This window comes from Akebia trifoliata, chromosome 14 (genome assembly GCF_017979445.1).
Source record: "Akebia trifoliata isolate Shusen 1 chromosome 14, ASM1797944v1, whole genome shotgun sequence".
NCBI lineage: Eukaryota > Viridiplantae > Streptophyta > Magnoliopsida > Ranunculales > Lardizabalaceae > Akebia > Akebia trifoliata.
The window spans coordinates 1,297,877-1,321,856 of NC_141388.1; the positions used below are offsets into that span (position 1 = coordinate 1,297,877).

At 36.5% G+C, this 23,980-nt stretch overlaps 2 protein-coding genes across 2 annotated transcripts; both read right to left on the bottom strand.

Moving 5' to 3' along the window:
- Positions 1-3,460: 3,460 nt before the first annotated feature.
- On the bottom strand, positions 3,461-12,382 carry GN (sec7 domain-containing protein). The gene is made up of 3 exons (XM_086422016.1): positions 12,131-12,382; positions 7,754-8,561; positions 3,461-7,671 (listed from the first exon to the last, which is right to left on the bottom strand). Exons 2-3 carry the CDS (start codon positions 8,483-8,485, stop codon positions 4,033-4,035), a joined length of 4,371 nt encoding a protein of 1,456 aa, XP_086278142.1. The 5' UTR covers positions 8,486-8,561; positions 12,131-12,382; the 3' UTR covers positions 3,461-4,032.
- Positions 12,383-15,077: 2,695 nt separating this feature from the next.
- LOC147385330 (putative WRKY transcription factor 74) lies at positions 15,078-23,448 on the bottom strand. The gene is made up of 3 exons (XM_086424316.1): positions 23,311-23,448; positions 15,593-15,718; positions 15,078-15,507 (listed from the first exon to the last, which is right to left on the bottom strand). The coding sequence occupies exons 1-3, from the start codon at positions 23,343-23,345 to the stop codon at positions 15,285-15,287; spliced, it is 384 nt and encodes a 127-aa protein (XP_086280442.1). The 5' UTR covers positions 23,346-23,448; the 3' UTR covers positions 15,078-15,284.
- Positions 23,449-23,980: the final 532 nt, after the last annotated feature.

The window sequence follows — 23,980 nt, forward strand, 5'->3', positions numbered from 1 at the left end:
ACTTTGTGTTATTTTCAAATTGTGTTCACAGGTCATGTTAGAATTGCCACCCCTAGATGGAAGATAAGTTTAGTTTAATATGGTGACAAATAAGCCCATAAAATCATCAAATTGATTATTCTATGATTTGATTCATTTTTCTTCTCCTTCATTGAAAAAATGAAAAAAATCATTTGTACTCATGATTTAAAAAAAGAAAACCAAGTCAAGGGTGTCATAAGATTGAAGATGAGTGCATTTTGGTCATTTTAAGTTAGCTTCCTATTCTAGACCAAAGTCAAGGTTACGCCATCAGTTTGGAAACAAAGAGTGATATCTCTAATTTTATCAAAATTTGGAGGATATCTCAATATTACTTTACTAATGGTGTGTAAAATAATTAAAAAAAGTAAGGAAGATGATTTTTAGAGTGGTCTATAGTCATTAGAATGGTAATATTATAGCCATATTTTTCTTATATGTTAATATTAGACCAATTTAGATATAACTCCTTGACGTATAGCTTATATTATATATGACCCTTCACTCTTCTCGTCCTTTATCATCAAACGCAACGTACTTTAAAATGACAAAATTACCTTTTATATTAATTTATATAACCGTTTTGCCAGCTCTGAACATCGGATCCCTTAAAATATCGAAATAGTCAATGGGACGGGTCGGATGTGTGCCCGAATCGTTTTATATTCTTAAATCAAGCCCAAGCCCAGCCCAATTGCCTTTGGGAGAATTTATGATCGAATTGATATGGCTTCGATCCAATCACTTCAGGGCCGGACCGAGGATTTAAGTTCTAACAAGGGTCCAATTTGATAGCTTATCGGATCGGTTTTGGATCAATAAAGTGTTGTTCCTATATGGACCGGGTCTGATAATATGATAGCAAATATATAAATTATTATACTATACATTTCGTTTAGATGGATGAGTAATTTATAGTATTTTATTTAATTAAATGGGATATGATCCAAGTCAGAGCAGATCCAATTGCCATCTGAATGAATTGAGGTCCAACATATCATAACCGATCCAGTATAGACCTGATCCATTAAATATTGCATTATTTCTAGATCCGATCTGAAACTTATCAGTTGGAACCAGTTGACCAGATACGATCCGAAGTCAATTCATTGACAGCCCTAGATTTAATTATCGTTCACTCTTTAAGTATAATTGTTCTCTATCCCCCAACGGTAAAAACTAGCGACAGAGATTTGCTCTTTCTGATTGTGTGTTTGAAATTAGGTGATCTCTTGATTTACTATATTGTAAATCAGGAGATAATCCGAGGGGTTGGGGCATGCGACCTGTAAGGAGTTGTCCCATCCCTAAAGGGTGTGGGGAAAAAAAATGTTCTCTATGAACAAATCACTCTACTAGCTAATTGGGGTTGCAAGAAAAATCAAACTTCTCGATCATGATTAGACATATAATTGATCATTTTCTTTTTAATTGATTTTGGCAAACACCCCCACAACTTTTGGAATCACTTCCTAAACACTACCACTAAATAATCAATTTAGAAATCATCAATTCTAATGGACATGATTCTATAAAGGATAATGATTTTCTAACACCCCCCCATCACATAACCGAAGATAATTTGCCTCGGGATACTTAGGTTAGAGCGAGGCGTCAGATTATCACTACTTTCTATAAAAGCATTTCAATTGAAAGCAGAACTAAAAAAAGGAAGAAAAAGTGCATTGGAAGGTTGGAAAATTGCACTTTTCACACTGAAATTGTAGGCAAAAAACGCGTTTCAGGACTTTAGAGTTCCACACTACATTACCCCGAAAATGTGAGAAAGAGGTAGAGTCGTCCAAAGACCCCCAAAAACTTCCCATTTTTTTTTATTGGTCTTTCCAAGAACACATGTCAATGAGTGGTTGGAAGAATTTTACCAATTTTAATATTTCCTTTTTGGGGGGGGGGGGGGGGGGATTGAATTAATGTGACCTCGGGTGATATTCATTAGTCTCCCAATTGTAGTTTGCTTTGACTAGGTTTGCCAATGAATTGGATCTGAATCGAAACCTAATAAAATCAAGTTCAATATGTTAATGACCTAATCACGGAACTGTAGAAAATGATTTTCTAACACCCCCATCACAGAACCATAGATCATTTCCCTCAAGATATGCTGAAACATAAATCTTTTCTTTGTATCGCGAGGCAAATGATCTACGATTCTATGACATGGGCGTATGTCTGAGGGGAGTGTTACATTATCATGACTCTATTGGATAGGTTTTAGATCAACTAAGTTTTGGTTCATTAAGGACCTTAATAAAAAAATATGTGAGAAAGTACCAAAATTATATTAAATATTTTATTTTTTTAGATATAAAGGATGTGTAAATATTATTTATCAAATCAGATTTGATCCGATCCAATACCAATCCAATTGCTCTCAAATCAAATTTTAGATCCAAATGTCTAGATCCGTAATGGTGTCCCCATCCAATGATGTTTTCCCCACTTAGAAGGTCTATAGGAGGAACAACGTGATGATTAAGCCACACTAAACCACATAACGTTCTCCAGGGAAATTTCCGCTGGGACAAGCCTCATCAAAAGTTTGATGCGGATCCCTCACACTAATAGATGCTCATCTTGACCGATTGGCTTTTTTATTTTTTATTATTTTTGTTTGTAGGTCCACAAAGGGTGTGTGTGTGTGTGTGTGTGTTCAATCTGAAAAAATAAATTTACTTGTTATTCTAATCTCTATTTATATTAATTTTGATTTGAATATTTCAAGGTTTGTGAGACACTATGATATCAAAGGCACTATTGGAGACATAAAAATGATATTTAAGAATTGTTTGGCAGAGAAATATGATTTCAAAGGCATCACGCTTTGTGCTCTCTTTTCCAGAGTTTTCTTTGGCTTCTCATTCTCCTCTCCCCAATAAAATATCGAGTTAATTCAAAGGAAAAAACACCATAAACTCCTCTACAGACTACTTTTGGATTTTAATCCAAACCCAATCAATCATTTAGATGCTAAACCCAAACACAACCCAATTCAAGATAAATTTATGGGGAGAAAAATTTGTAGTGTCTTGGGATTAGTGTTGAGACTTTGATCCATTCATTTTCATCTCAATCCAAGGGTTGAGAGTGGCCTGCATTTCTGATGCAATCCTTTGAATGACCCCTCCTTTGTGAAACCCACAAAAGGGATCAATCCTAATGAGGACATCTCCGACCTGAGATCCAAATAAGCATGAGAATTTTAAATGACCTCCCTCTATTATATAAGGCATATTAGAGATGCCTCCCTGGATGAATAGATGATCTAATAATCGTCCGTAAAACCTTGAAGCCAAAATTTCATTCAGTTCTACCCAAAAAATACGTCTTCTGTAGGTATATTTGTTAGGTAACTCAATGGTGCCGACGACTATTGATTTTTGATCTTTCATTATTATATGATTTAGATTTAGAAGAGTCATTATTAATTTGCATCATTCATCATGTAAATATATCACTCACTCACAATTCAACATTTTCTTAAGAAGCCACATGTTGTGGCCTTCAATTTGTTCAATCTGACTCCCAATTCAAACAAAGAACTTCCCCGCTTTCAAGACAAACTACTAACAGTTCTTATCTGTTTTTCTACAAGGGTAAACATGCCATAAGCTGAGTCTGATTTGACTAAGAAACAACTCTGCAAAAGCACAGACTCAGAGGGACCTATTTAAAACTTGGAAGACATTGGGGAAACTCACTTTGATGGATACTAGGAGAAGGAAGAATGACCGAAATATCCAAACAAGCCCTCTCTCTCTCGATTCTGTTCTTCATGCTGACATATGGATATCACAGCTTCCTTGGATCTTCAATCTTTGCAAAATCTTGACAATAATCTATCCCTCCTCGTAAATTTCAATACCCAATTAAGGAACACTGTAAAATAGCAATGGGTGCTTCTCTTGATTTCAAGCATTTATATAACCATGCACACTGATAAGGCTGTTCATGTTTTTTGAACACCACACCTTCAGAATCCATCAATGTGACTCACTCTACGGGTCCATCCTTGTAAGTCTCCGAGCTTCCCCCTGTTTCACTCTTCTTTGGCTGCGTCTCCCCAGAATCTTGATCAGGGAAAACTTCAGATTGCAAAGATGGGGCAATATTGTTCACATGCAACCATGTCAATTCCCACAAACTGTCGCCACCTAGAGCACTCCTCTGCACCAGAACTCCTCGTGCCTTCATAACAAGCAATGTATTTTTGAGAAGCTCAGGGACTAATTCCTGAAGCTTCTCACTCCTCTTCCCTCTGACCTTCGCCTTCATATATTTCTCCATACGACTAAGAACCCCTAGCCACAGTTTGCAGAAGGTGGTCAGCTGTGAGAGATCATGCAGTAATTGTAAGAACACCTTTGACAATAGCTTCATAGCAAGCACAAGCGTCCCTTCCATGTTACGATGGTCCTTTGGGGAGTGACTCTGTGCGATCTCTAGCAAGTCATCAAGCATTGTGAAGATCACCAGATCAAAACACTGCAACCACGAAGTATGTGGGAGGTGGACCCCATCCACCCCAATCAAGCATCTCTGCAATGATAAGAGTGCATGGTTTCTAACCTCTTCTCTCTGATCCAAACACACTTTCCTCAAACCCTGAACTAGTCTCAACCACATCTCCCCTATATCCTGAGAAAATTTTGCGGAGGCCTCCTCCCCAACAGCTTCCTTAGTTTCCCGAGACCACCTTGCAAGACAAGTAACAGAACCTGACATCAGATCTAGAGCACGCACAGACCGGTCTGCCTGCCCAACCCGAGACTCAGCAAACTGTCTCGATGAATCCACACAAAGAACATAATTGGCCGGTGAAAGATGGACCCCATCAAACATGATGAATGTCAAAGCCTCGAACCCTGCTTCAGAGGCTTCAGGATGACGAGCAGTGATGGAAAGCAAAGAAGTAATCGTGCGCCACCCCACATGGGATCTAATGTGTGTGGCATTTGCTTTCACGAGGCGCATTACTTCCTGTGTGATGTGCTCACAGTACGCATCCGCAACCCGAGCATCAAGTTTCAAGACCAAGTGTAGTGACCTCAGGAGCTCATCAGCCAGGTTTTCTTTGTAAGGAAGCAATCGTTGGCATATCCGTAATAGTCCAAACACAGCCTTCTCCACCAGGGCACAAGGCATCACAGTTGACTGAACGATGTTGGATATGTGCTCGTACACACCCTGCCAGAGAAGAATGATCCTGTCCCGATTGTTCAGGGTGATTGCAATCAGCAACTCCAAGCAGAAGACCGCAGTGTCTTCATCCTCAGGAGAGGTGTTCCCTTTCTGAGGTCGGCCCGCAGCCCATATAAGAGCCCGCGCAAGCTGCAATAACGAATCAGCATGCAAGAACTTACTCTCGGTAAATATGCTATCAATGTGGCATTTCTGGATCGTTTGGAGGGTGCGTTGATGAGCCGCAAGTTGCTGTTCCGTGGGTTGTGATCTTGGCTCTTCTGAGTCCAGAGATAAGAGTTGGCTGAATCTTCCCATCAGCCCAGATGATCTCCGAGGAGTACCCATGGAAGGCATCTGAGATGCAGAGAGGGAACTTGTAACCGGTTTCCCATGCCCAGGTTCCGCAGAGAGCTCCAAATCATCGGCAACATCACTGGCTACACGAGCGGGGAGAAGACCGAGCTTGTGCAACCGTAAGATGCAATCCAGTATATTTCTCCAGCCGGTACGTATATAATTACCGTACCTATTTGCTATAGTGAAAACTGTTATGGTTGCCATTCTAGCTTTTGTGTCATCGCCAAATGCAAGAACGGGTTCCTCTACAGAAGACGGATTCAAAAGGGTTGTGAACTTGCAAAGGGACACAACCAGATCATCCAATACATCTTCGAGATGATGGCAAGCTGAAATCTTTGCAACAGCCAGGAATCCATCAACGCATGTTTGGAAAACATCTTCGTGCTCTGCGTGATCAAACACCACTGAGATAGCAGCAATTGTCGGACCTGACATGATAGCAAACATGTCATGATCAAGAAAGGCTCTGGAATCACAGACGATGAATGGAGACGTCTTCTTGGATTTCCGCATTAGATCAATCCAACGGCTTGGTGTCATCTCAGGAAAACCAGCACCTTGTTCTGGGATTGTTCGGATCTCGTTCTTGCAGATCGAATGGTAAAGCTCTGAAAGGAATTCCCGGGGAAGATCATTTCCTCCATTGATGTGCCGATTGTTTCGAATGAAATCCTCTTCTGTCATCTTCTTTTTAACCTGTACATTGTGTTGATCCGTGTTGAGCATTATAAGTGAATAGGACAACAGGAGTGCAGCATCCTTGTTGGCTAGAATCTGTGGTGATTGCTCATAGTATCTCTCTGAGAATGCCTCGAGTACTCTCTGTATCTTCTGTGATTCTCCAGGCAGTCGGAAAGTTTCCAAGAAAAGCCGCAACGCAGTATCCAAATTCATGTCTTGGAAATCAAAAGTCCAAGCAAATTCATGGAGCACCTTAACACAAAACTCGTCATGATTTCCCAAGAAATCCCCCACCAAATTCTTATCCAACCCAGCTGTGTACCTGAAAAAGCAAGCCACGCTCTGTGGATCAAGTTTATCAGGCAAGAGATGAGTTCCCTGTAGAAATTCCAGCCCTTTCTTTGGATCCCGGTTAAAGTGATCGGCACCAATCATCAACCTTCTCTTAGTGTACTTCCTCCGACGTACAAATGAAACCCAATGATCAGGGTCAGCATAGTTCTCACACTTCACAGTCCAAAACGGGGTATATTCCTCAAAATCTATTGGAGTCTGCTCTGAAACAGGCGATCCATTACTTATCCTCTCAGCCATTCCTTGAATCACAGCAATCAGACCGTCCAAAGCAAGGATGTGCATCGCAGACAGAGGACAGTTCACTGGAAACGCGCTCTTTGACAAAACATTTGCAAGGTCTTCAAACACATTGCTGCAGGTTATATCACAGTCCAAGTTGGCATACATTTCCACCATAAATGACTTCTGTCTACAGAAGTCGACAAGAGCTTCCATAGCGACTTCTTGCTGTTGGTATGAAGCCCCATGCCTGCTTTGTGCAAGCCTCAAAATCACACAGGAGAAGAAGGCCTCTAGTTGTAATTTGAGTTCCATACGTAGATGGTGATAGAGATTGAGAACAATGCTACATACCATTGAAAGAATTAGTGGACTCATCGACAAGCCAAACTGCATGAGAATACGGAATAGTTCGTCCTGTATCAATGTCAATAACTTGGGGTGTTGAAGTATAGAGCACCCACCCAATTCAATAGCTGAATTAATCATACCCAAAGCGAAAAGGGGCACATCTTCATCAAATGCCATTGCATTTGAACTGGGACCCATTCCGATGTGCTCGACACTATTTAAGCGGAAGCACAAAAAGTGAAATATCTCTACCATGCAGGGTACTCCATATGGTTCTGTCATGAGCTGTAGGTCATTTGGGGAAGGTTCCTTGCCGTTACCAACCCCCATTGTATTTTCATTCATCATGCTTGCCATGGAACCGGCTGAAGCCATTGAAGAAAAGCCAACAGAAGTTGGTTGCCCATCGTATTCAGAACCGCTGTTTCCGTTGTCTAACTGTTTGCTCCCAAAAGTATAATCCTTGTCAAGCCCACTCACCTGCGCGAGAAACAGCACTTTAGTGAGGCTTGTGGTGAAGAGATTGAAAAAATTACAATAAAAAGAAACCATACACCAATACCTCTTGTTTTCCAGAAGAAGCGCCATCATTGGCCAATGGAAGTTCACCGTTGTCAACATCTGGGAGGTGTAAAAATACGCACCTAACAAGTTCATGCATCGTGTGTCGAGCTATTCGTTGTAACAACTCGCCTTTGGATTCAGCTTGATGAACTATACGGTAACATGTGTTTACTATGGTGCATACATGATGGTTACTCAACACAATCGCTACCTTGCTTTTCATACAAGCCAGAAGTACTTGAAGTATCTTCATCAATACCACTTCTGATGCAGGATCCGTCACCTCAAACCGGCAATTTGTCACAGCATCAATTACCAAATGCATTGCATCTTCTACGTTAACAGTATTTAGATCAAGCACATCGAGGGTCAGGATCTTGTAAACAGACGACAAAGCAACACCAGTGATTGCTGCACCAGTTTCATCAGATCTAATAACATCCAAAAATGGTTGGAGGTACACAACTGGATTGATTGTATTCCATGGATGTTGCCATGAAAAGATTTGCTTCCGTAATGATTTCAGAGATTGGATGAGAGAGTGCTCTAGCAGATCATCACCAGCCACATAACGTCCTCCCCATCGTACATTTCTCCTCATGACAGTCAACACGGCACCAACTTCTGAATTTACCATACATGCTAAAGCACCTCTGTTAGAAGTACAGTCAAATTCTTCAGGCTCTTCCTCAATTGACTTGATTCCAGGCTGCAACTTTAGACGCCCCATACTTTATACTGTTATGTGATTGGTAGGCAGAATTGTATGTTCCAGAAAACAGACTAAAAACCTTGCAGAAGCAACTCTTCACCGTGACACAGACAAAATACATGAAATCCCTCATTAGAAACCCCTTACAATGAATTATCCCAAATACATTAAGCATAGCATGAAGTAATACTAGTATATTGACCACTGCACCGTGAAGCAACAACAAAGCCCTATATAGATCAATATTAAAAAACAAAGAATCTGAAAGTTCACTAATTATATCATCTTAAAAAGAGAGCCTTATATATGGATGAAAAATCTCGGTTAGCTAAACAATTAACCTTATTGTTCATGCTAGAAGAATTTTTTTTTTTTCTTTTTTTGATAAGTAAACTGAATTATATTTAAAAGAGAAACAAACCGGTTGAGATAACCAACCAACATACAAGAGTTAGGTAACAACTAAAAAGCTATCAAGGAAATTAATTAGAACATAAGGACTCCCACTTAAAAACACTAACTCATCAGAAAACACCCCTTTGAAGTCCGAAACCAGTTTGCTCCAAAAGAATAAGAACCCCAACACCTCCAAAATCAAATCTTGGATTTCCAAAACATGCCCATTGACGACTCTACCCAGCATATCGCAAAAGGGACAAGTGACCAAAGGTACCTTTTTCTACCCGAAAACACGTTATGTCCATACTTGAAATAAAGACAAAATTGAGTTTGAAAACACCCATAAGCAGTTAAAGAGACATAAGAAATGGACCCACAAACTACGAACAAATGGGCAGTGAATCAATAAGTGGCAAATGGACTCCCCATTCCTTCTACACATGATGCAATAGTTTGAACAAACAAAACCCCTAATCATAAGATTATCAAAAGTAAAAATTTTACCCGACGCGGCCAACCATAGGAAAAAAGAGACCTTCGAAGGTATTTTATGGCCCCATATAGAACCAACTAGGAATTAAAGAACCCCCGTGGAAGAGAGAGAATCACAAAATGAACTTCCCGTGGAGTTTTTGTCCTTTGTGCAAGTCCAAACCTTCTTATCAATCCCTGACAGCGCCAATCTTGTCTGGTCAAGCTTGAAAGTCAACTCTACCAACTCCTGAATCTCCCAATCATTAAAACCCTTTCTGAAGCCAAAATCCCAAAATGTCCCTATGCCAAGCCAAATCCCAATGTACAAGGAATTTTTTGTACATTTTTTATTGAAAAAACAAGACTCATCATCACCCTCACCTAAGCCTTCTCCCAAAAATTTTGGGTGGGTTAGCTGACCAAATCCTGCTCCTTCAAATCTGTCTAAAGCTACATCTCTACTATGAAAACACAGTGACTAATGCATCTCATCAATGTTACTGTAAAGTTGAACCCCCTTTTTTCTATTTGGATTTATTGGTAGCAATACAAAAATTATGAAGGTGCTGAGGAGGTCTAGACTCTAGAAAACTACCAAGAACTAAGAAAAAAAAAGAAGCCCAGACCATTTAATAACAACTAGGCTAATCATTTGCACAAGCATCCCATTTTATGAGATGATAATGAAGAGGGATCTACATGGGAGCTTCTTTAGTTAATGGATGATACACATGGGTAGTTTAGGCATTAGAAATATAATTTTCTATTTTCTATTTTCTTTTCTTTTTTTTTCAGACCATGGGAGCTTCTTTTTTTATGCATTTGAGTTATGGTACACTACATAAGTCCTATTGGTGTTTTAATAGATCCGATGAATAAAAAAAGCTGAAGCTTGCACTTTCTCTCTAGGGTGTATGAAACGTCAAGAAATCCTGGAATTCCTACGATAATATTGGTGTGGTACCGATATATCTATATTTTCTTTTTGTTCTCCACCATTATTATTCTTCTTCTCAAACCCAAGATTCTTCACCTATTCCTTCTTCAACATACCTGAAACCCTAGAAACCTTTTTATATTGTCTCTTTACGGATATTATAACCTCTTTCTTTAACCTTAATCTTTGGAAACCCTAACCCTAAATCTTAGAAAACACTTATTTCCACTGAAGTTTCTACATAAATACCAATAATGATAGATGCAGTTTGGAACAAAGAATCTTGGGGAGATTTCCTATCTGATTGACATCTTCGAAGACATTCGGAAAAAAGATAAGGTATATATCAACATGCTAGTAAATAGAAAAGTGTAGGGGTAGTACTTGGCCAAGCTCTCAATTGTAAGATTATGATATGAAGCTCAATCTGGCTAATTGTGCGTTCATGGTCATCTCTGGCAAGTTCCTCAAATAATTGGTGATCACATGAGGAATAAAAGCCTACGTAAACCAGCTCTACAATCTATCCAAGATTTCCCCATTGGAAGCAGGAAGCAAGAACTTGCTTCGATGATTGCAACTCTGAATCGTCATTTTTAAGGTCATTTGAAAAATGTATACATCTCATCCAATTGTTGAGGAAGAGTCACGACTTCGCCTGTACTGAAGAATGTGGCAAGGCCCTACAAATATTGATGCAGAATCTAGAGAAGCCCTCTAGTCATTTCTAAGCTAAAGAACCCAAAGATGTTCCAGGGGTTTACTTGGCTGTACACTACTTATTTATAATCTTGATCTTGGTCTGGAACGGGGGGGGCTTTCTAATTCACCGGTAAGACTCTCTAGGATGTTAAGAGAACATACTCTAGATGGGTCACACTCATGTTCTCGACTCAAAACTCGAGACCTTATTTTCAAGCTCATTTTTTTTAATAGACCCCTTAGGTCAGAGAGTTCAACACCCAATATGAACCAAGCATAACAATAAAGTGACAAGCTATGAGGAACTATTGAACTCAATCACTTGCGGCCGTTACCATTCTGTTGAGGTCTATCCCGTAGAGGTACTCAAATTGGATCAGTAGTTGATTTCTAGGTTTCGTCGTAAACCTGATTGGTTACTTCCAATTACGTGCATCAATGGTTCAAACCGCACTCAAGGAGGTAGGGCATTTCCCATTCACAAACTTCCCCATATGTAAGAATAGAAGGTGAAATATGAGAATACTTAGAGGCCTAATTGGTAAGACCAAGATTCAGTCTAAAACTGTGGAACTCCAAGATAGGTTGGAGACTGTTTGTCTCTTTGTCCTCAAAATTCCTCCCTCCTTGTCCTTCTTTCCATTTAATAAAATCTTCTCTTTTCTTATTAAAAAATCCCATATTTTTCATGGATTGGCCCATACTCATGGTACACTCTTTATGATTACAACTTTGAACAATCTATGGAACATTATATAGAATTACAAGGAAATCAGTATAAAGGTACAATTAAACAATGAATAAATGTCATAAGAATCTGAAAATTAGAAAAGAAAACGTTGGGTACATGAAATGGTAACTAGGGTTTAAAATCTATCAACCAATTGGTGCAACTTTAAGTAGGAAGGATGTATAACCAGTGTGTGTGTCTGAACTGTCTCACTATGAGGGTCAAAATAATTCAACGTTTCTTGCTCCCTAAAGTGATCTACAACAGAAAAAACTAAGAAAAACAGATAATGCTTATACAAAAGTGTGAGATCACACACAGAATCTCTCCCCAAATCAACACCATTTCAATTTCTTTATCAAACCCATACCAAGATTCTAATCTAAGAACATAAATAAATCAACTTTACAAAATATCTTACCAAATTTTGCAACAGAATTCGAATCAGGACTTTTTCTTCGAAGATCAACAAATCGGTCGAGATAAAGAGAGAGAAAGAGAGTTCCAAGTGAATGATAAATTCCCGCAGCCGTACGAAAAACCCCCCAAACGCATCGAGAGAGACACAATTAGAGGGTTCGATCTTCTGCTACAGATTGATTGGAGAGAGAGAGAGAGGGATGATTACCAAAGGGAAAGCAAATGAGACTATGGAGAGAGAGAGAGAGAACATGGCCTGTTCTGAGTCTCACTTCTGACTAGGCCTCTTCAAATGGATTGGGTCGACCCTAATATCCGATATCCGACAACAATGGACTTGATGGGTACCTTTTAACCGAACCGAACCGGAACTGAAGGTTCTGGATCTTTTTATTGAAAATGATTAGAATCGGGTCTCTTAGAACCAAACCAATTGCAAATTAGAATCGATACAAAATTAATAGGAGCCAAGCATCAACGCCATTTTTTTTAACAGTACCGATTTCGATTTCACTAATAAGGGTATATTTGATTGTCCATGGAAAATAAGGTAGAAAATTAATTTTCATGGAAAATGATATTTTTCATGTGTTTAATTGCATTTTTCCATGGAAATTGATTTTCCACCCCAATAAAAAATTCTACCAAAACATAAATTTCACTTTCCCACTTATATAAGTGGGAAAGTAAAATCAACCCATATTTTCCATCCTTAAAATATTATCTTCTTCTTCCTCACTCATATCTTTCTCTTCCTTACCATCAACACCACTATAACCACCATCACACTAACCTCGCCTTCAATACTATTGTTGTCACCATCATCACCATTTCTGGCCACCTTCTCTTTCTCTCTCTCTCTTACCTCGCCGCCACCATTACCACATTCTCCCCTCTTCTTCCACATCATTTTCTTCCTCACTTACCTCTGCCGCCACCACCATCACGTCCTCCCTCTTCCCTCTTATCATTTTCCAAGCCTCTTATTTTTTTTCCCAAGCCTCTCCCTCTCCTCTCCTCTCCTCTCCTCTCATCTTCTTTTTCTTCCTCCTCTCCTTTTTCTTCTTTATTTTCCTCAGATATTTTCCTTATGATTTTATCCAAGTAAAATCAAACAATGAAATTTGATTTTCCAACCCTACCTATTTTCCACCATTATTTTTTCATGGATTTCAAATTATATGGAAAGTCACTTTCCATGCAATCAAACATACCCTAAGTTGAGAATTTGAACCAGAACAGATAAAATTTTATTATTTTGGTTATAAATCCTTCAGGAACCTAACCAACAACATCCCATTGACAACTCTAGGCTTAGTAGACGACTAGGGTTGTCCATGGATTGGATCAATTATGAAATCTAATCCATTCATATCCGATAACTCCAAGTCTAGATTAAAGAGTTGAACCTTCTCTCTCTCTCTCTCTCTCTCTCACCTCTGTCGCCACCACTACCACATTCTTCCCTCTTCTTCCACATCATTTTCTTCCTCACTTACATCTGCCGCCACCACCACCACGTCCTCCCTCCTCCCTCTTATCATTTCCCAAGTTTTTTTTTTCTCCCCAAGCTTCTCCCTCTCCTTTCATCTTCTTTCTCTTCCTCCTCTCCTTCTTCCTCTTCATCTTCCTCAGATATTTTCCCCATGATTTTATCCAAGTAAAATCAAACAATGAAATTTGATTTTCCAACCCTACCTATTTTCCACCATTATTTTTTCATGGATTTCAAATTATATGGAAAGTCACTTTCCATGCAATCAAACATACCCTAAGTTGAGAATTTGAACCAGAACAGATAAAATTTTATTATTTTGGTTATAATTCCTTTAGGAACCTAACTAGCAACATCCCATTGACAACTCTAGGCTTAATGGACGACTAGGGCTGTCAATGGATTGGATCAGTTATGAAATCTAATCCATTCATATCCGATAACTCCAAGTCTGGATTAAAGAGTTGAATTTTAATGGGAATCTTGTCCAATAAAAATCCTGGGTTGACCAAGTTCAGATCTAACACACCCTTTTTTTTTGTTGCTAGATTCATATATTGGGTAAATTCCCAAATAATTACAGAAGTTTTCGGTAGTTGTTTACAATATGCCTAGACTCATATAAAATTCTAAACCCAAAAAATATAAGAGTAAATTCCCAAATAATTACTGAAGTTTTTGACATTTCCAAAAGATTGCCAATGTCGACCCAACTACCTCATAATGTTGACAAAATGTTATCAAATTGTCAACATTACATGATAACTTTGTCAATATTAACAATATTTTGAAAATATCTAAAACTTCGATAATTATTTAAGAATTTACCCTTAAATCTTTTGGGTTTAGAATTTTATATGAGCATAGTCATAATTGTAAACAATTTTATATGAAATTGTTTGAATGAATTTTATAATTTTTTGTAAAGTTAAGATTATAATTTGATAGAACCCTTTGTAATGTTTGAAGAGTGTGTTTTCATCTTTAATTAGGGTGAGATAAAGAATTCCAAGAAGATAAAAAAAAAAGGGGTGTAATAAGTAAAAGTAGTGCCAATAATGATTCTCTCTCTTAATTTGGGCCAAAGATTCACATTCTACACAATAATCCGGTTATAGACTTTTATCTAAGCTTCTAGAAAAACCTAATACAACAATGAAGAGTTATGTACTGTCACAATGCCCAATAGTTACAGTGTTAATGGGATAGTTTGAGCCCAAACCCATCTCTAACTAGCAATAGTAGGTAAAACCTAAACTTTTCTTTGTTAAAAGGTAAGCCCCATATCAAACTACTTATCTAGTGGGCTTCATAATTAAGAACACACTCAACCTTGTCAGCCCATAAATACAACCCAAGCAAGTGGATCTAAAAGCCATCACATAAAACATAAAAATTATAAAAAGCTTCTGTGATTGATAATTCAGATTTTTTTAATATCAAGCCAACTTTTTATGAGATCAGAAATAACATAACTAATTTATCTTTTTATGAGATTTCAAGTCAACATCTCCATAGGGGAACAATGTTATTTTCATGTACAATGCCAATTTATTCGAAGAGACCTTTAACTTAGTCCAAGAGCCAATCAAAGTTTCACCTACAAAACAAGGCCTTAGGTCCATGAAGGAGGAGAAATCTACAATATTGGTGTAGAAGTCTAAGAAGGATTTTTTTTGGATCCAAAAACTTGTGTGAACAAGTTATATTGGTTGTTCGAAGAACTTGAAGTTTCTTCCTGTTGTTGAGAAGAGCTTGATATGAGTACCGAGGGATGATTGTGCACCCCTTCGTAGACGACTTGAACGTTAGTAGGGTCCGAGACGGACCATTCCACTTTCTTCTTGGCGCTGCAATTCCTTCTTTGACACTTGAAATAGCTTCTGGGGAAGAATAAAACCCATTAAAACATTACATTAGTACACTCCAAAAGAAAATTTTCAGCTCTTAATCTCAAGGAAAACCTACCTGATTTTACCAATGTTTTTAATGAACTTTTGGCCATATTTTTTCCATCCATATTCATCTTCTGGGATGATTGGGTTATTGCCTTCTCGTTCTACCGTTTGTTCATTGTCAAATCCCTCAGCTTCTCTGAAAAAAGAAGAAAACAAAAATCGTAGATCATTATCATTACCATTATCTACATCTTCTTTTTCGTCGTCTCAACACCTCAAGGTCATCAACGCTTTGCATCCGATATTAACCATCTTGTTCATTATCGGGCATGCTGTGGTACGTGTCAAAAATTCTCTGATACTCTTAAGTTAGCTATCTTTCTAAGAAGTATCGTTTTTTTCTTATAGTTTCAAGCAGATATCACACCAGTGCCCTACAATGAAGTAGACATTTGATTTGGAATGCAGAATGTTGGAGATCTCAAGATGTTGGGATAATGGAAAAGTTCAACACAATACACATAAATATGATAAATAAATAAAAAAAAACATACATTGTACCAAATCGTTTGAAAAATCATCCATTTATACATTAAGCTTCTCTTTAAAAAAAATATTTAACAAAGTTGAAAATATTAAATAAGAGAGTACTTACCATGATATACATGAGAGCACAACCTAATTAAATTCATGACCTTGCGTCCGACATGACAGTGGTACCAGTATATCTTGTTGAGGTATGCGTTCTCACATTAGTAACATATATAAGTCGCACAACAGCTCTTTTCCTACCCAACATGGGATTAAAATCTCCACAAGAAAAAAGTATGAAAGCATTGAAGTAAGCAATTTTTTTATAATTTTTTCATAGATCAATGGATTTAATACAAAAAAATGAAATTCTTTTCCACACATTCAACTAATGAAACCAACAAAAGCAAGTCTTAGAATCCACTAAGAACAGGTTCAAATAGGCTCCCCACCCAAAAATAAATAAAAATGGCATGAAGCATGAATATCACAAACTTATAGCACATAATTAGTCCTTATTATATCTAGGCATAGGGGAAAAACGAGTAAGAGGGGGAAGAGGATGGGATACTTTGGTGAAATAGGATGCAAATCAGACATTGATGGCCTGGCTTTTACTTTGGTGAAAGGTCAAAGACCAAGGAAGCGGCGATCATGGTTTCATTTAGAAGCTCCTATGATAACAAGATCTTGCAGTGTTACTAGGGAACGCAAACAATCTTTATTATGATGAATGCAATTGTTTAGAATGAGCATCCTCACTACCTCATCTCAACTATGAAAAAATAAATCTGATTCATGATTTAAATCCTCTCATAATTGGTGTTATTGAGCCCATGTCTAGAAAATCCTCAAATTTTAAAAGTTTTCGCAAAAAAAATGGACACTTTTGCTGTTTTTTCAAATGATCCTATGCATAGTTGTTGGTCTATTTGGGTCTTCTAGAGGAGTCATCCTACTCATATGGAGTCAATTAATTTGAATGACCATGTGAACTGGGTATTTTTTTGAGGTACTTGCTGATTAAGATGGGTTTTAGGGAAAAGTGGACCAAATGGGTGATGAAGTGTGTGACCTCAACCTTGTTTTCGATCCTGGTGAATGGAAGCCCGGCAGGTTTTTCTAGAAGGTCTAGGGGTTTAAGACAAGGGGATCCCATCCCTCCTTTGTTGCTTGTGTTAGGCAAAGGTGTTGGGTCATTTCCTTAAGAGAGCTTCATATTTTGGGGTTATTACGGGATTTTTGATAGGGAGGGATGGCACAAACGTGACTCACTTGCAATTTGCGGATGACATGATAGTTTTCTTGGATGCCTCGGTGGATCAAATGTGTTACTTAAGAGGTGTGTTGGACTGTTTTGAAGGGGTCTTAGGTCTTAGGATCAATTTTAGGAAGAACAAGTTATTTTGGGTCGGGTGTGAGGGGGAGATTCTAAGATAGACCATGATGTTTGGTTGCTAGAGGGAGACTTTTCCATCCACTTATCTTGGTTTGCCTTTAGGGACATAGTGTAGGAGCAAAGCTATTTGGGAGTTGGTGTTAGAACGTATGGAAAAAAGGTTAAGCTCTTGGAAGGCAAGGTACTTGTCCAAGGGTGGAAAACTTACTTTGATCAAAAGTACTTTCGCGAGTATCCCAGTCTATCACTTATACTTATTCTCTATTCCTAGGAATGACGAGGAAAGTTTGAACAAGTTGGTTACGGATTTCTTGTGGAATGATAAGGACGGGGGCGAAAACTGCATTTAGTAAAGTGGAAAGTGATTTGTAGTAATAAGAAGAATGGGGGTCTTGGCATCAGGAGTTTTAACGTGGCTAACTCGGCTTTGTTGGGGAAATGGTAGTGGAGATTTGGAGTCGAGACATCAAGTTAGTGGATGAGGGTGATAAGGGTTGTAGATATGGGCTTTGAGGGTTTAAGGATATTAAATCTCAAATCTACAATGGGTTTAGGAGTCGCCACCATTCAAGGTTTGTGATCACCAAAAGTGATTTTAGAAAATCTGTTTTTTTGACTCATAGTGAGTCACATCAATGAGAAAATGATGGTCTACTTAAGAAACTAGGTAGGGAGGTTCGGTTGAGGGACAAGGACGGTGTTAGGCACCTTGTCCAACCCATCAAGTGATGATTACCAAAGGATGACCATAAATGAAGTAGAAAAATCATTTATTTATTTATTTTATTGTATTGTATTTTTGAGGTTAAAAGAGATGACAGAGTAAAGGCAATGAGCAAGCTAAACTTGAAAAGTTGTGCTTGTTGGAAATTTGTTTGGAACCAAGATGCTTATAAAAATTTCCAGAAGGTGAAGGCTTATATTCCATGCTTAGTAAGGAAGTGGAAATCCATATAGGACCAGAAATCCATAGTTCAATGGTTTAGAAAGCGACGAAAATTCCATAAGTCGAAATTTAAAGTGCATTTTATTCTTCAACAATTCAAAGTGGCATATGTTCTTACAATACTGTGTCTAATAATTATGACAAAAGAAACATCGGACCATGCTAATAGAGGATTGAATGTTCGATTAAAATTATAATAGGATGATCTGGATTGTCGGGATCACATACTCAATGCAATGACTTATTCGGCTCATTCTACTCAAGAGTTGTGGAATTCACTAGACAAAAATACATAATAAGGGGATGCAAGTACGAAATAATTCCTTTCTCGTTTCTAAGTAGTAAGTATTATGACTATAATAAAATTGTTGAAAGTAAATCAATTATTGAAAATATTTAACAAATGCAATTCATCTTTAATTAAATGGAGAAAGAAAATATATATTTTTTCAAAAAATTTCAAGTTGGTGCAATCATTACCACACTACCACCTAATTAGAAAGACTAGGAAAACTTTATCTCAAAACAAATACGTACAAAATTAAAATGAAATTTTCAAGGGTAAAAAAGTAGAAGAAAAATAAACTAATCTAAAAGAATGAGATAATTGTCATGTCTGCAAAAAAAAAATTACACTTTGGAACATGGTTTTAAATATTGTCCGTGATCAAGATGACTTGCCTGAGTCATCTTAGTATCGTCCATGAACGAAATAGATACACAGTATGTCTCACATAAGCCAAATATCGTGAGATAAATGAGATGATTCGGACAAGATTTCGAGAATCTTGAACGATATTTTCAGGTTATCTTGTTTTATATTATAGTTTCTCTTCTCTTGAGCAAATTTTTGCTCTTTATTCTTCAATGAAACTAATAGGTGTGTTGAAACCCTAATTTTTGTACTCCAAAACAAGCAAAAATCTAAGCATAGAGGATGTTACTACCTGGATATTAATAATTGGGAGTATAGTAATATAATGAGTCATGCTACAGGGTAGCAAATTAATTAGGATTAATATTTAGATTAGGGATTTGATTAGATTTGGATTAAGGTGAATTTAGGATAAAATCATATTTGGGTTAGGATGAATTTAGAATAAAATAGGATTAGTTAGATTTAGGATTTTTGTTTTTTTTATCTATAAATTTGGAGATCAACAAGAAAATTAATCAAAAATTCTTTTGGGTTTAGGAGATTGACCATCTCAAATCGGTCGAAGTCCGATCTACCTCTAATTAGATCAATCTCTCATCTTATTCACATTTTATTATTTATTTTGTGGTTTGTTCATCATGTTACGATCTAGGATCATATCAAATGAATAATACAAAAACCCTCTTTTGCTTTTCATTCTTCAACGAAATGGGTGTGTTGGAACCCTAATTTTCGAGCTCCAAAACAAGTAAAAATCTTAGCATAGAGACATCATACAAAAATCCTTTTTTTTCTCTTTCATTATTCAACAAAACTAATGGGTGTGTTGAAACCTAATTTTTGTGCTAATTTGCATGCCAAAATCTTAGCATAAAGGCACAATACAGAAACCCTCTTTTTTTTTTTTTTTTTGATAAGTAGCAATTCATTCATAAACAAAACTAGGCCAGTCGAGATGACCGACCTAGCAAGAATTTACATCGGAGGACTACTCATAAGGAATACAACAAATCCCATCCCAATTAAAAACAAAATCCTCGAAGAAAACTCCCCTAAACTCTTTGAATACTTTGGACCAGAAAAAGATAAGACCCACAATGGATATAATTGTATCTCTACAATCTTTCTGCTTCCCCTCGAATATACGCCTATTTCTCTCAAGCCACACTCCCCAACAGATTGCAAATGGTGTAATACTCCACAACAATCTCTTTGTACAACCAAACGAATAGCCAATTGAAGACCAACAACTGAAGAGTTCTTTTAATGTTTGTGGTAGACAGGATATAACTCCATACAAGTTCAAAAAGTGTGTCCATATGCCATGCGCAATACAGAAATCCTCTTTTGATCTTCATTCTTAATCTTAGTTTGTTTATTATTTTTCTTCATTTCTTGGTGTGAATCTTTTCAAAAAAAAAAAAATTCTCAAAATTTTTCCAAATTTTTTTATAACAAAAATCATTTTGTCTCATTGTCAAACAAGATGATATGACTCATCCGAGACAACTTGGACGAGACGAGACATCTGATCGAGTTTTAAAACCATAGTTTGGAAATGACTGCAAAAATCTTAAAGGAAAGAAATCGAAAACCAAATATTCTAACATGTTATAAGATGTGGTTGTTGCCACTATATCTCAATGAAATATGATCAAAACTAACGGGCATTGGTGGATCAACTCAAAAGGAACACATCAACATATATTATTTGACATGGTTTAAACAAAAACTACAATATAATGTAAAAATAGAAATTCTACTATTTTAGAACTAGTTCGTTTGATTTATGTTATTAGATAAATGGTATCTTAACTAGAGTGGTAAAGATACTTTTAACACATTTATCTATTGAGAAATAAAGATGATGCCTCTAAAATTTATAAAATTAACTTGTTAAGTCGAAATGAAAAATTAGTTAGTAAAATTATGTAAAATATTTAGAAGTGATAGAGGAAGATTATATTCTTTTTTAATGAATTTTCCGACTTCTGTAAAAGATATGGAATAAACAATTTTTCTTAAAACACCTTAACAAAATGATTTAGTAGAACATAATAATAAGATTTTTATAGAAATGGTGAAATTTATATTATTAAACTCATTTTATCTATGAATTTATGGAGTGAGGCTGTATATTCAGCATGTCATATTCTAAATAGAGTGCTTTAATTAGATGAATATTAAGATACAATAAGATTTATTGAAAAACAAGATCTTAACTTAAATACTTGAAAGTATGGGGGTGCTTTACCTTAGGTTTTAAAATTTAAAAGTTAGGATTCAAAGATTCATAAGATATGCTCAAACTGAATTTATAAGATAATATGATAGTGCTTTTGAATTATAAAATGAAACTTATACTGATCAAATTTTAGGAAAAAGATCAAGGAAAGATTCTCACTATAATTTGGCCCAAAATTTTCTACTTATGTTTTAAAACTACATCCTATAACTTATAAAGAAGCTATACCATATGTGGATATTATGTTTTTGAAAGAGGTTATGAATGATAAAATATAGCCTATTAAATCTAATGGTACAATGGAGCAGTGTCATCAAAGGCGCTGACCTAGGCATTAGGCATTGCATGGGGCAAGAGGGTCTAGGCGAGCTAAGTCAATGCCACAACTACCCTTACATAAGACAATCGTTTTTTTCTTCTCTTTTTTGGTTCTCTTCTTCTCGAAGCATAATTTACCCTCATTTCTCACACCAAATCTCTCTTGGAGTCTCTTATGCCTAGGACTTCGACCTACACGAGATGGAGGGTAGACCCAGGCTCGACTCAAGTAGCAAAGCCCTCAACCCAAACATTGAGTTTGAGCTCATTAACTGCAAGGTTAACCAAAGTTGCGGCCCTACTTATGGCTATGTGGAAAAAAGATTAATATTTTAATATAATAATATAATTTAAAAGAGAGAGAGAGAGAGATGGATAAGGGCCGTCATTGCCACACAAGGTGCCTAATGGACCGTAGACCCAAAAGTTTATCGAGTAGGCTCAAGCGGTGCCAAACGGGTTTGAACCCCAAAGGCAATCTTCAAATGGTCACTCCAACGGGCTTTTAAAGGATGTTTTTAGTGGTTTTATGTTTATTGGTTTTCCAATCCATAAGACAATTTGTCTATGAATAGGTGGGTCAATTTAGTCAAATAAAACAAATAGAACAAACCTCTCTCTCTCTCTCTCTCCAATTCTAATATATATATTTTTTAATTTTACGCAACGTGAAACAATGAAAGAATAAGAAAATTTAGAATCCACAAGGAAAAAAAAACTCTCAAAAGGGAAATTTTATAAAATTAAAGATGATTTCAGCATTACAGTTACAACTTTTTATTATAGAAAAAGAGTTTCAATCATAATAAAACATGAAAATAGCCAAAAATAGCAAAAATTACTAAAAATAGCAAAAATGAATTAAGCGTGAAAATAATATCTACTTAACCCTAAAAGTAAGACAAAATTGACAGTGCGTGATCCTAACTTCTATAACTAAAGTTATTAACAGAACAAAACTTTTTTAAAACGACAAAATTGCCTATATCCCAAAGCAAGGATCTTGATTCCTGTGTCCATAATTTCTACTAGCGTATTTAGGCCTTTTGTTATTTGGACTTTTCGTGATCCATGCACTTCATGAAATCTTCTGTCACTTGTTCTACATCATAATTTAACCTAAGTTTTAAGAGTCACTATAACAGAAGTTGTGTGACAAGTTCTCTTCAAAGATAGTGCGAACGTTAAAAGAACCTAAGATTTTTAGCTCTGTTGTATTTTGAAGGCAGATTTTATAGAAAAAATACGATTACATTCGTTTTTTAAACAGAATGGGGTATTTACTATCTATAAGACATTGCAATAATTTACGTGTCTCAAACAATTCCTAATTCCCTCTTCTTCTATTCCTAATCAAACCCTACTTACTTATTTCCATTTTATTCAACAGTGACAATGAGGGCAAATAGTGATACTAGGCTTAACCTGAATAGATAATTTGGATCCATCTCTTATACACACTTTTGTGCAGTTTCATATTTAAGCTCCTCCAAGAGATTTTATTTATTTATTATTGTTTAAGAAAAAAAGAAACATAAACAACACACAACCACAAAACATTAAAAAAAAAAAAACAAATCTGAACATTTAAACAGACATGTAAACACACATACATACATACATGATGATGTTATTTTAACATCAGTTCTATAGATATTTAAGAAAAGAAAGAGAAAAAGATGAAGACCCACAGTGGGTTTGCTCCTTGGGGTGGAACTTCAGCCATGGATGCTCTTTCGACCCGCAAGCTGTACAGAAGAGAGTGAGAGCGAGAGAGAGAGAGAGAGAGAGAGAGAAAAAAGAGGTTTTGTCGGCATTTTTTTCGATATATATTTATTATTTCACTGTGTGTGGGTGTTTTTTTATCATCAGTTATCACTGTAAGTCAGGATGATAAATGTTACAAAGTTGTTCTAATTGGGCACTTATAACGTACATTACTAATAGTATCTTGACACGTGGAAATAATTTATAATTTATTATTAACGGAGGAATTAGACAGCTTTCTCTACGTTTGGTCAATATTTGAGATACCCCTGGGTTTCCAAACTTGTTTGAGGGACTGATGTGAAATTACATTAATGCCCTTATCTTCAACCACACCAAGTCAAAACCCTTGACTTTTCTCCTTGAAAATTATCTTTATCTTTAAGTTGTTGACCTATACTGTTTTTTAAGTTATTCAATCTAGTATGTCTGATATATATTGAAATCCGTGATTTTTCTATCAAAAGATTCATCCTTGTACTTCAAAAATCTTATATTATTTCTCGAATTTTGAAGATTGAAATAAATGAAATCTTAAAATTGAAGACAAAGGTAAAGTTCTTTTATCTTCAAGTTATTAAACTCTAAGTTAAA

What these genes read in the sequence shown, in the direction of transcription:
- GN (XM_086422016.1), bottom strand. Translation starts at nt 8,485, where the DNA reads ATGGGGCGTCTAAAGTTGCAGCCTGGAATCAAGTCAATTGAGGAAGAG. An exon ending in CTTCTTCTGGAAAACAAGAG is followed by an intron (nt 7,672 to 7,753) that starts GTATTGGTGTAT and finishes TTTCTCGCGCAG; the next exon opens with GTGAGTGGGCTTGACAAGGA.
- LOC147385330 (XM_086424316.1), bottom strand. Translation starts at nt 23,345, where the DNA reads ATGGCTGAAGTTCCACCCCAAGGAGCAAACCCACT. An exon ending in CCCCAAGGAGCAAACCCACT is followed by an intron (nt 15,719 to 23,310) that starts GTGGGTCTTCAT and finishes TTCTTTTTTCAG; the next exon opens with AGAAGCTGAGGGATTTGACA. An exon ending in AAAAACATTGGTAAAATCAG is followed by an intron (nt 15,508 to 15,592) that starts GTAGGTTTTCCT and finishes ATTCTTCCCCAG; the next exon opens with AAGCTATTTCAAGTGTCAAA.